This window comes from Nannobrachium achirus, assembly GCF_963921795.1.
Source record: "Nannobrachium achirus genome assembly, chromosome: 9".
NCBI classification, from domain to species: Eukaryota; Metazoa; Chordata; class Actinopteri; order Myctophiformes; family Myctophidae; genus Nannobrachium; species Nannobrachium achirus.
The window spans coordinates 14,986,025-14,999,636 of NC_137818.1; the positions used below are offsets into that span (position 1 = coordinate 14,986,025).

The window sequence follows — 13,612 nt, forward strand, 5'->3', positions numbered from 1 at the left end:
TTGCACCACAGAACCTTCAGTTTCGGGCATACCGATCATAGCGATGCACCAACCAAGAAGAGACAACAAACGCAAAGGGAGAAGTAGCCGATCAGAGCGCTTTGCTTGGCCCGGTGGATGCGAAATTTAGATTTAAAAAACTCACTCGTTGATTCACTCGTACAACAAAATGCGTTTTACTTGAAGAAAAAGCTTCTCAGATCAAATATCGATGTGCGATTAATTGCAATTAATTAATCACAGAGCCTGTAATTAATTAGATTAAAATGTTTAATCGCATCCCAGCCCTAAAACGCATTCATGGTCTGGAGAGGGCACTTTTTACAGACTGATAAAAGGGCAGGGGCTCAAGCACCCTTTGATGTCTATGTGTGCACGTGCCTGACTGTCAGTGTTGACGGAACCCCCGCACTTACAGTGTGCGTTCTATTACTGTACTCATACTGCACTTCCATCCCTTTGCTTTGACCGGCTCACACTGACCGCTGCCTCAGCTATACTGTATGTCTCTCTGTGTTATGTGTGTTACTCATGCAACCGTAAGGGCATACATGCACACACTGCTACTAGTCCCAGCTTTAAAAGACGACCGGACCCTTTTTTTTCCCCACCTCTCTACCTACCCTGATCATCATTCCGGCTGGCTTGGCTTAGGCTCAGGTCATTGCACACAGCACACAACACCCCACTTACAGGCTTTCCAAAGGCGGTGATTATTGTATTTGAAGCCGTTATAATTGCAGGAAAGGTAAAGGCCCGCAAGGTAAACATTCCAAAGACTGTGTGTGCATGTGCATGTGTGTACACAGGTATGACTATAATTTTGAGCTAAAAGAAATGACCAGAAATGGAGGTCCAAAATGACGTACCCCACAAGAAAATGTTTGTTTTCCTGGTTTACCAAAGGTTGTTTTTGAGCTATAAGGTTATACTTAGGTTAGGACAACATTCATTCAGGTTGGGGTCAGGGTTAGGATTAGGTATTTTAGAGATTAGGTTTAGGGTTTAGGCTAGTCTCGCGTGGCCAGACTGTTGACTCCCGCTATTTGCAAATGCTCCCGTCATACAGTCTGGGGCAACGGAAATCTTATGAGTATCCGGCATGAGAAGCTATAAAGCGGAGGCTTAGCCTCCTCCCCACTTTCGTTTCATTTTTACAGTCGCTCACATTTATCCTAATATGAATAAAAATCATCTAAGCATACATGGCTTGCTGCTTATCAGAAATGATATTTTATAGTTTTGTAAAGGGAAATGTCAGCTTCAGATACTCGCGTTTGGGATATTTTGATTATCGCGATAATATGGTAAATCGCGATTTCCTTGGTCACAATAATCATGTTGTGAAATGTTCATATCGTCCCATCCCTATTCCAATGTAAAAATACATGTACAAAAATAATAATTATTGTAGGGTTGGTTGGTTGGTTGGTTGAATTATTGGATGATGGTTGGTTTTTTACAATAACAACAACATAGGGATGACCACGCTGAATGTTTTTCCATAACCATTAACTCCAAACGTGTTAATGGTCAACTAACCATTAACCGATAAGAATAAAATGTCGGTTAGCCTACTATTTAGAATGGAGGAATGTCTGTGATTCCTAATGTCCCTAATTAACACCCACACACAACACATTACAACACTGCTGTCTGGCAGAAACCTCTTATCTCTTTCAGTGGTTTTCGGGAAAATTAACGTCCTACTTGATCGCACTACAGCATCACACAAAAACATCAAAAGTAGTAGATCTACAAGCTCGAAACGCGGTGGGAAGTGACACGTTGCGAGCTTGTAGATCTGCTACTTTTGATGCTTTTAAATCTGAATCCTGAAAAGTAACAGTTTTGTAAATAATGAGGTTTACACCCGACAAATGCCTGTTGGGCAAAACAATTGAAAAAAAGATGGAGCTCATTGGAGATGGGCTGTTTTTGGCAAAGAGATTTGGTGTAGAATGAAACAAAAAAATGAAGTACAGTTGCAACTCAGGTCTGTTTTGCTAAGAATAGAAGGTTTAAGTAGTTAAGGTAGTTTCGGGATCAATAATTAAGCAGTTGTAGCTTCGTAATGTGCCTTTGTGGAGGGTGGGGGGTAACCTTTGCATCAAAAAATGTATACAAAAAAGGAATAATATAATTATACATGTGTATTAACCAGTTACAGTTTTCTTAATGGCTACCGGTTAAAAGGTTAACTATCACAGTCTTGAGGACTGCAACATCAAGTCAGGATTGTGGCCCCCTGCCTGATTCGGTTGAATATCCCTGAGAGTTAGGATTAAAGGCTGAGTTTATGTTTGTTTCAAAATGGCAAGAAAAAAAAGGTTATAAATGCATTTCTTTTTAATTAAACTTAGCATCCTAAATCATTGCTGTCCTCACAAGCATATAAAGACCAACATGTATGTGTGTGCGTGCGTGCGTGCGTGCGTGCGTGCGTGCGTGCATGCGTCCGTGCGTGCGCTCACCTGTGCCGTTGATGTTGTAAGCTCCCCTCACCACCTGCTCCAGAACCTGGGCTCCAATGCTCCTCACATTCTCCTTGATCTGGATGCCTCTGGCTTGGACCATGAACACATACTCATTCACTGTGGATGGAGAGACAGAGAGACAGAGTGTGTGTTAGACTCGGCTTTGTAAAAGAAAAACACTTACGTGATGTTCAGTCACACTGTGAAGGTCAGTCCTTCTGGACGTCTGCCAACAGAACACTTTTGTACTGAAGAGAGCAGCAGTGGCATCAGTTCAGAAAAAGCTTTGGTATGGCAACATGACTGTCAAGTTGACATACAGTACCTTAGCAACAGGCATGATGAATTTATTTTAAGAAGTACATTTTAGTTTCTCCCCTGTAGCCAAGGTATGGCAGCTGCCATACCTTGCCATACCCAATTGACGCCTCTGCAGAGCAGAGAAAGGTCAAGTTAGCCACTTAATGCCAGATTTATACATTGCCATTATACAATGTTCTGCAAATTGACAATAATAGGCATGCCATGTTTAAATGACAAACAATACAAAAACTGGACACTTTCTGCCAGATTGCAGACAAGAAGACTGCATGTAATTTCCTATGGTAGTAGTACACGATTGCATCATGCCATTACTTCAGATTAAAACAAAACATCTTAAGCAAACTCCCCTGCATGACAACAAACTTCCCTATGCTCTCCTCTCTGTCTCTGTACGTGACAGCAACGAAACAAAAAATAGAGATCAAAAAGCAAGTGAAAGCGAACAGAGAACTTCCTGTTTCCATTGTGAGCGCCACCACTTGTACCTGATCTGCCACGAATCGACTGTGTTCCTTTATAATTACAGAAGGACTGCAGAGCGCTGTGTGCACAGCACACATCAAAGAGCATTCCCTGACAAAACAACTGAGTCTAAATAACAGTCTCTCTCTCCCAGTCCAATCTAGAGTTATCGATAGTTAAGTTACTGTGAGTGCAGTATTGTGCACGAAGCCAGACGAATCACAATGTGGTCCTAAGTGGAGAAGAGGTAACTAAAGAAGAAAGCGTTCCCGGGGCCGGGGGCAGACCTCCATTCAGAAACACCCCCACTTGGAAACATCCCCATTCAGAAATACCTCCACTGAGGGGTTAGGGTTTAGATTAGGTTTGGGTGACGCGTTATTATTTATTGCACACGCGTTCTGGGCGGAGGCGTTGATTATTGTCCACGACACTGCAAGCGGCGCGAAGGCCAGCGGACCTTGGTCCTGCTCTTCGCCCCCGAGCGCCGCAGGCGCGAGTGGCCGCGAAGAGCGGGCCAGGGCCGCGCGGCCGGCGGAGCGCCGCGCGAGTTACGAAGCCGTGGTGAATGCAATCGTTCTATTTATGCCCAGGCCGTAAGGCCTGGGCAAGCGCACGATAAACGCACCGCGCACCTCTGTGCGGTCCAAGCGGACAAAAAGGAGCGCTCCCTAGCGCCAGTTCAGCCAATCAAAAGCTTCCATGGGCGGGGTTTGCCCAGAACGCGTGTGCAATTCCAAATCACGCTTGGGTGACACCTCCATTTAGAATAATGGAAGTCAATCTTCTGAATGGCAATGTTTCTGAATGGAGATGTGTAACCCCCGGGGCCATGTGGCCCATAGATCAGGAGATATGAATTATGATACATAATTGTATGATTCATGTATGAGGCTCATATGACCATAAAAGGTTATATTCTGTGAACTACAGTCTGAACTTATAGTACGGGTCATTGTTAGCCTGAGACCATGTTTTAGTTAGGGTACTGTAAGCTGTCGCCAGGGCTGGTTTGTGTTATCCTTTTAGCCTTGATGTGTGACTGTAACATATCGTCACTGTCAGGCAGAAACCTCGTATCTCCAAGTTTAAAACATGTATGTTTTTTTCGTAATTTAAAGGCCTATCATACAAAAGTGTCGCTCAAAAGTAGTGAAAATAGCAGATCTACAAGCACGCGACGCGAGGCATTGCACAAGTACATGCCCATTGCCCTGGACATGACACTAGTATGATCACATGATGTTCAAGTTCACCATCTGGACATCTGTGACACTAGTATGTCACAGCAGGGACTTGCCCCCAATCCAAACCCTTGATGCTGAGTGCCAAGCAGGCATCGGGTCCCATTTCTTAGTCTTTGGTATGATCCCGGCCGGAGATCGAACCCTGACCTCCCAGTCTCAGGGCGGACGCTCTAACCACTGAGCTGGTTGGTTCAGTGATGAAGCTGCACTAATATACTGTATAGCAGGTGTCTTCAACATTTCAGCCAAGGACCCCTTTGTTGAGAGAGAGATGAAGCAGGGACCCCCACAACCTTATCATAGATTCCATATAGTTTCATTGTTTGACAGCACAATCATCAGTGTATTTTGGATTAATGTCAATTCGTGTTTTCAGATATTTAACCACTTGAAAGGTCAACACTTAATAAACTTGACCTTTCACTCTGTACTTAGTCTGCTCTTTCTCCCCTCTACACCACAGCTCTTTGCTGAAAATAGCCGATCTACAAGCTCGTTGTGAGCTTGTAGATCTACTATTTTAGATCTGCTGTATAGGCTGGCTGCTTGTGAGCAAGTCAGCTACGGTAGTGTGGTGGCCGTTTACATTTGGCTATATTTAAATAACTTGGAAATGGAAATGGCGATCTTGACCGAATACTTCACCCAAGTGCTCGACAACGACAGCATTGCCATGACTAACATTAGGCGAAAGAAATACAAAGAATATATTGTACGTTTTACACAAATACCAGATTACCAATTGTAATCCAGATCATCAGTTCACACACAGCGTGCACACAAGATTACCAGTTGTAATCCAGCTTTTACCCGACATGCATACTAACTAGATTACCAAGCGTAATCCAGCGTTCGTTAACACTCTCTGTAGCATGATAAGATAAAGCTTCACTGATGATGCCCAGAGGGACGCGCAGGTGTCAGAGCAGAAACAACAGTGTGAACCAAACATTGGAGAGGTAACATCATGCAAGCAGAACTATACCAGTGGTTCACAGAGTCAAAAGAATTGATTGTGGGAGGGCAGTCCACAGGCAGACCCCTGATATTTGAGGGAGTTTGTGTCCATATATTCCTACCTCATTCATTAATGCAGTGGTTCTCAACCTGTGGGTCACTTAATAGTGTATATATATAGAGGGTATCTGCACATTTCTAAAGTGACAATTTACTTTTTAATTCCTCTAAAATTATAAATTAAACATTGGCCAAATTGTCAAATATTAGAGGCAGCAATTGTGAAAAATAGCCGATCTAGATGCTCACAACGCCTCGCGTTGCGAGGCGTTGTGAGCATGTAGATCTGCTATTTTCACAATAGAACCGTGTTATACAAAATGTAATGTAACTCTTAGTGCTAGTCAAGGCGGGGGGGGGGGGGGGGGGGGGGGTCCCCAGTTAAAGTTATTATTTTGGGAGTCGCGGCCTGAAAAGTTTGAGAACCACTGCATTAATGTACTACAGTACCTCCCACTTCACCCAGGTGCATGTATAGGCTACATCTCCCCGGACAATGATTAGCATGTACCCCTGTGGTGTTTGCCAGCTATAAGGACTCCCCATAAGGAGTGTATAAGACTGGAAGAAGCAGACAGACAAGACTGAATACTGAGAAAAGAGTTTGAGAGAGAGTGTGCATGCGTGTGTGCATGAGAGAGAGTGAAAGTGAAAGTAAGAGAGAGAGAGAGAGAGAGAGAGAGAGAGAGCATTCCACTTGGTTCACACCCAGGGGCGTCACACCAAATTCTGTGCCCCGGGTACAAGGATTCACTGCGGGCCCCCCATGAATGTTAACTATTGAAAAATAGCAGATATACAAGCTCACAGCGCGGCACCGAGTGCCGCGCTGCGAGCTTGTAGATCTGCTATTTTTGAAAAATTGTGAAAATGTGTGCAAGAAACCCATGTTTCCATGTCAGTGATGCTCAAACTTTTTCATGTGAAGGACCCCCAAAATTATATGAATTTGGCCACGGACCGCCATCTCAAAATATTTAGTTCCAGGGACCCCCCCCCCCCAAAAAAATGTATGAGTTACAAATGTTCGCTTTAAAAAATACATATTCAAAGATTTGCACACATTTTCACGACTTTTCAAAAATAGCAGATCTACAAGCTCGCAGCGCGGCACTCGGTGCCGCGCTGTGAGCTTGTATATCTGCTATTTTTCAATAGCTAAAGTTACTATAGGGCCCCTCCACCTTGGGCCCTAGTAACTCAGTCCCACTTTCCTACCCCTTGTGACGCCCCTGTTCACACCCACAGTTGTCACATCAATGAGGAGCTGGGCTGAGCACTGTAGACAGGGTGACTGGTTGGAGTACCAAGTTGAAGTCACTTTTATCTGTGCAGCAGCACATTTCATGCAGCAGTGCAGTGTGCACATTCTGTGTGTTGGGTGCGTCACATTAAAATGCAACCATAGTGGCAAATAAACACAAAAAGTAGCAAACATATGCAGCAGTCACAGTGACGACCTTAACCTCCCACCAAAAACAAGCCATTTAAAAACCCCACTCCTCCACATTCAAATGGAAATCAAGCCTTTGGCTGTTTTGTGATTAATCCATTTGGCTTCACAGATGTACTTTTCAGCTGTCAATAAAATAGTCAATCAATCAATCAAACGGAAAACTAATGCATTGTTCAAAACTACTTACTTTTAGCAAAAGTAGCCGATCTACAAACTCAAGCGTAATATGTGCTACTTTTGATGCTTTTTTGTGACGCTGTAGTATGATCAAGTAGGGCGTTTAATTGTGGAAAGGGAAACGCCCTCGTCTTAAACTTTCTCTATTACAACGTGCTAGAGATGATGGCGGCCTTTCATTGCCCAACTTTAAATTTTATTATTGGGCCTTCACGCTCCGCCCCCTTTTAAATTGGTTTAACCCAGCAAATAAGGTTTCTTGGAGAGAGCTTGAGGAGAGTTTAGTGCAGCCTGTTGAATTGAGAGATCTTATCTATTCAAACATAACTACACATCAATGCAAAGTTCGCTTTGGACCTATCATTTCTCATTTAGTGGCAGTATGGAGGGCAGCTGAAAAGATGTGTAAGATTGATTGTAAATGGAACTTATTTTCCCCAGTGTTCAATAATCAAAGACTTTTAATCGAGGATCGCCCCATTCGCTTTCCAAGGTGGAGGGCTAAGGGGATTCGTACATTAGGGGACTTATTTGATAGAAATGGTTTACGACCTTTTCGAGATTTGTGTGACATCTTCAATCTGCCTGGAAATACCCTTTTTTTCTACTTCCAACTGAGAACGTCCATGAGGACCTACGGGGTCCCATGGCAAGCTCCCCTTAGATTGCACCCCTTCCATGAGTTTATCTGTGATGGTAACAGAACAAGAGGTTTGGTTTCCACCCTCTATGGTTTTTTATTAGACTGTAGTTATGGGCCCCTATCTGTTGATACTGTTTGGAGGAATGATGTACCAAATTTGGACCCTGACTTTTGTTGGGACACAGTATGGTCTAACATTAGGCTATCTTCTAGAAATCCAGACCATCAACAAATTCATTTAAATTTTGTTCATCGGACTTATTTAACTCCCCGCAGACTATGTGCTATGAGGATTTTGAATAATCCCAACTGCACTCTCTGCGCCTCAAATAGTATTGGTACCTTCCTTCACATGGTTTGGGAATGCCCAAATGTGTCGTCATTCTGGAATATGGTTGCCTCCAAACTTTCAACTATTTTTAGTATTAATATCATATCTTCTCCTTCTTTATTTTTATTAAATGACGTCTCACAGTTGCAACTAAACAATATACGCAAGCGCATCTTCTTTGCTGGTTTAACGGCGGCGAAGAAGATGGTAGCTACGCGGTGGAAACCTCCTCATTACGTTAACGTTTCGCCAGTGGGCCTTGACCTTTCTAGATATAGTATATTTAGAGCAGTCGATAGCAAGGTTACACGGAGCAAAAGAAGAAAACATTAATATGTGGTCGGACATTGCAGATAAGCTTAAGGCTATGATTCAAGAAATCACTATATAGTGGTAACAGCCTAGCACAGGCATGCACTATTGTACATTCCGTGTTGGTCCGGGGAAAGGGGGTGGGTGGGTTTTCTTTTCCTTTCTTGTTTTGCTATTGTTTGTGTTGTTTGTCTGTTAATTGCATTTTCTTTTGATTAATGTTTTACTTTTCTTGTTCTATTCATATGTATGTCTCTAATTTCATGTTATGGAAAATAAAAATAATTGATAACAAAAAAAAAAAGTAGGGCGTTTAATTTATGAAAAAAATATTAAAATAAAAATAAAAAGTTAAAATACAGAGATAAGGTTTCTGCCTGACAGCAACGACATGCACGCACGCGCGCGCACACGACGCACGCACGCACGCCACGCACGCACGCACGCACGCACGCACGCACGCACACACGCACACACGCACACACGCACACACGCACACACGCACACACACACACACACACACACACACACACACACACAGGAGAGGAACCACATTAACTAGAGACAGAAGTAATGTAACAGACAAACAGAACAGCAGCCAAGCAATAAAGTAGTGTTCCAACCTAGCCTCCGCCTGATGTGTGGCAACGTGTGTGTGTGTGTGTGTGTGTGTGTGTGTGTGTGTGTGTGTGTGTGTGTGTGTGTGTGTGTGTGTGTGTGTGTGTGTGTGTGTGTGTGTGTGTGTGTGTGTGTGTGTGTGTGTGTGTGTGTGTGTGTGTGTGTGTGTGTGTGTGTGTGTGCACTATAATCTGTGCCAACCCAGTAGTATTAAGCGTAGTGACAGGTTTTCCTGTGCTGCTCATAATAAGATAATAGTCTTGTTGTGTAAACGGAAACTCACCTCAGAGAGAGAGAGAGAAAGAGAGAGACAGACTGATTTTTAGCCGTGGTTTCTTTGCCAACGCTGCGCGTCATCATGACCTTTCAATTTGAACACCGCAATTAGGTTTTCTACCTAAACTAATCTCTCTAGAAGATCTTCAGCAGGGAAAAAAACAAAAAAGGGAAATTGTGGTCCAACGGCACGGCATGCCTCGCCACGCGCTCACTAGCAGAGACTAGACTAAAATGACACATCCTTACTGTCGTGCAAGAATTCAAGTTCAGTTCAACACTGGTCCGTGTACAAATAAATGGGGGTTTAGGATCGAGCCTTCCAGTTACCCTATCCACACATACATAAGAGGATGGCTAAGAATAGAATCAGTCTGTCTGTCTGTATGTCTCTCACAGGGGTAGGGGGCCAGTGGTCCGGATTTAAAATGAAGCAAAAACACGGAACTGAACATTCCTATGATGGGCCGCTAGTTGCGCTGTTCTGGTACCAGAAGCAACATGTTCTGCATTGGATTCCATTCATTTCCCCAAAACTTTTACATTTGATTTTCTTACCTAAATACTTTATGGTTCCTGTCGCTAGTTTAAAGCCTTGTTTCAATCACCATGATATGCGTTTTGTGAAAATATGGTCCAATTTATGTTATAATTGATGTTAAAGCAGGGTATGCTGTAGGAGGGGCTTGTGATCATAGGCTTGTGATGATTCTTCTTTGTGTGCTTTATTTTCGGCAAGCTCAACATCACATTCTCCCAAGTATCCCTGTGGTTGCACGTGACCGAGCCATAGCATTCTAGATGATACCATTTCTACCAATGAACGTTGATTTCTACAATGATGGCGGCACCAGTACAAGGCCCAAAAAAAAAAAAACATAGAAACCAATGGCTTCCCACCATCCCTATTTTTTACAGTCTATGGTCTCTCACCTACTGTAGTGAGATTGACAGCCCTGGCTGACATACCCTCCGCACTGTGACATACTGTACTGTCACATACTATACTGTAATTTGTCACATACTGTATTGTCACATCATCATCACTCACACCATTACAGGTGTAAATGTTCCTTTTTGCTGTGAACTCTCAACGCTTGCAGTTCCAGGACGAGTTCAGAATAGACAAAGAGAGGAGGATGGAGAAGCAAGGAACACAGAACACAAATGACAGGAAGACACAGTCAAATCAATATGTAAAGTCTGGTATACATAGTATACAAACATGTGTTGCAAGGTGCTGCGTTGACATTTACAGTGTTGTGCGCCAATTATGAGCATGTAGATCGGCTATTTTCACAATTTCTGCCTCTAATATTTCACAATTTGGACAATGGGTAATTTGTCATTTTAGAGGTATTAACACGTTGCAAGCCGCGGCAGAACCCTCTGAACAGAGGTAGCGCCGAAGAAATAAGCCATTTATTTACAAACATGTTTTAAAAAAACAAAGCCCACATGATAACAACACGTACTGGAGTGCTCGACACAGCGTACATATTCATCCTGCAGAGGTCGGCGATCTTACTTTGGCGAGGCGGAGGGGAGATCAATTCCATTCGTTTACGTGCGGCGAAGCAGGGAAAGGAGCGATAGAGAAGCGGCGCCCGAACGTGATTGAAACCGCGATCCACGAACAGAGACAAAGACCAGCCATCTTGTTTGAGCTTCTTGCTGAGTTTCAACACTGGGGAGAGGATGAGGCTCCTCCTGGCCAGCCATCCATCCAGAATGTGAGTCAACGGCGTGGCCTGCTGGATATTAGGAGTATCACACCCAGCACCAGAAAATGACTGTCAGAGCATATTAACCCTTTCAGATCGCTCCAAAAAGACACAGAGAAGAATTTCCGATGATTTTTTTTTTTTTTATTATAATTTATATCAAAAGTCCGGTAATAGACGTGTGGCTGATGGGACCCAGTAGGAAGTCCGAGGGAGTACGGCAGGCTTAGAAGGTGTTAAGATGTCCTTAAATTGTCACTTTAGAAATGTTGCCGATACCTGATACCCTCTATACACTTACACTTTGTGTTGGTTTGTTTACTGTTGAGTGAGAAAACCAATGTTTCACATAATTGTAACCAATGTAACACAAATAATTTTGGGACCCCAGGTTGAGACCCACTGCTCTATTGTATATACTTTGTATACATCCTATGTGTTTGCAGAGGTAAGATAGAACATTGATTCCAGTCAGCCTCCGTGCCACCAGTCACTAGTTTTGCAAGCCCTAGACAATCTGTATAAAATAAGATGGATGAAATGGAAACCCTAATACAATTACTGATGACAAATCACAGCTCGTTGCTTTCTCATGAGCTCAGCTCTTTGTGTGTGTGTGTGTGTGTGTGTGTGTGTGTGTGTGTGTGTGTGTGTGTGTGTGTGTGTGTGTGTGTGTGTGTGTGTGTGTGTGTGTGTGTGTGTGTGTGTGTGTGTGTGTGTGTGTGTGTGTGTGTGTGTGTGTGTGTGTGTGTGTGTGTGTGTGTGTGTGTGTGTGTGTTCACTGTTCACGCATGCACATTATGTACTGTGGGGTCTAGAGGACCCCCGGGGCTGAAACAGACCTTTTGAGTGTGTAACAACTTTGAGTGTACAAAAGGAACCAATGGATCTTTAATGGTCATTATTACACATTGGCGGCGGAGACGCGAATAGACAACCTGAAAATGAGAATTATTCCTGTGAAGAAAATCGCCACCTACATGTAAGGGTATATTGTAAAACAGAAAGAATTTGACAGTGAAGATGTGGCGGTCCTTTGCACTAGAACGCACACACACACACACACACACACACACACACACACACACACACACACACACACACACACACACAGAGACACACGCACGCATGAGTGAGCGAGCGAGATGGATGGATGGGGAGGATGCTTTTAGGGATAGCCTTTAAAACGAGCGAAAACCGCTGATAGGATTAATCCCGTGAGAGATTGGATAATTGGCTACGCCCGCAGAAAACAGAACAGCCATGGTTTGGAGGGCAGCGTTAAAGCCGGCGTGCCGTTCCAAATCAAGGAGAACAGGGAGAGGCCAGTGAGCGAGCTCCTCATGGGAGTTATTCCTGGACCAGAGCTCTCAGTCACATCTTTGTCTCCATACAGCTGTATAGAACCAGACAGGTCTTGTGACTTCGCCCGCTCGTTCTTGTGAAACCTGGAAGATATTTAGTTCTTGCAAAACCTTATACGGTGTATTGTGCACACATACACACACCCAGGGGCGTCACACCAAATTCTGGGCCCTGGGTACAAGATTCACTGCGGCCCCACCATGTACATGTAACTATTGAAAAATAGCAGATATACAAGCTCACAGCGCGGCACCGAGTGCCGCGCTGCGAGCTTGTAGATCTGCTATTTTTGAAAAATTGGGAAAATGTGTGCAAGAAACCCATGTTTCCATGTCAGTGATGCTCAAACTTTTTCATGTGAAGGACCCCCAGAATTATATGAATTTGGCCACGGACCCCCATCTCAAAATATTTAATTCTAGGGACCCCCCCGGAAGCAAAATTTGAGTTACAAATGTTCGCTTAAAAAACACATTTTCACAACTTTCAAAAATAGCAGATCTATAAGCTCACAGCCGCGCTGTGAGCTTGTGATCTGCTATTTTTCAATAGCTAAAGTTACTAGGGCCCCTCCACCTTGGGCCCTGGTAACTCAGTCCCACTTTCCTACCCCTTGTGACGCCCCTGCACACACCACCACCGTGGTCTGCGACTGCTTCCTTCCCAGTTGCACATACATTGAGTCTTGGTCTGTAATCTCCTGCTAAATGCTGTCTCACCTGCAACATGTGAGGCAAGTTGGTGTCGTACATTTCAACATGCATGTTGGTTATTGTCGACACCGCTGTGCGACATTCAGACATCCTGAGATTGATGTCACTTGGGATTTCCCGCAATGTTCCCATGCTCTGGACGGGCGTGTAAGCCACAGCCACAGCGCTCCTCAGAGCGGAGACAGTCAGCTTTTGCCGGCCCGGTGCTGGGAAGGAACAGACAGGACTGTGCAGCTCGTTTCTAAGCTAACTACTAATCTTCTTTGATATCTTTCATATTTGTAGTTTTGTAGTCGTTTTATTTTGTTTTCCCCTCCTGATAAGTCTGCTTTTTAGTAAGAAACAAAGGACTGGCATGCTCAACTCAAAAGGTCTTCACAGTATGATGATGCGTGTCGACCCCACAAGCCACAACTATAGTAAACTGCATCATCAGCAAATAAGTAGGTAAAAGAAACAAGGCATAAGGA

General features: G+C 43.8%; 1 protein-coding gene across 1 annotated transcript in view; it reads right to left on the bottom strand.

The window, feature by feature from the left end:
* b4galt5 (UDP-Gal:betaGlcNAc beta 1,4- galactosyltransferase, polypeptide 5) overlaps positions 1-13,612 on the bottom strand; it is a gene marked incomplete at its 3' end in the record, with an annotated part of 86,172 nt that overhangs the window by 17,887 nt on the left and 54,673 nt on the right. Inside the window, exon 2 of the mRNA XM_080732467.1 lies at positions 2,475-2,594. Within this exon, the coding sequence (XP_080588593.1) occupies positions 2,475-2,594 (120 nt within the window). The remainder of the gene's footprint in view (positions 1-2,474; positions 2,595-13,612) is intronic.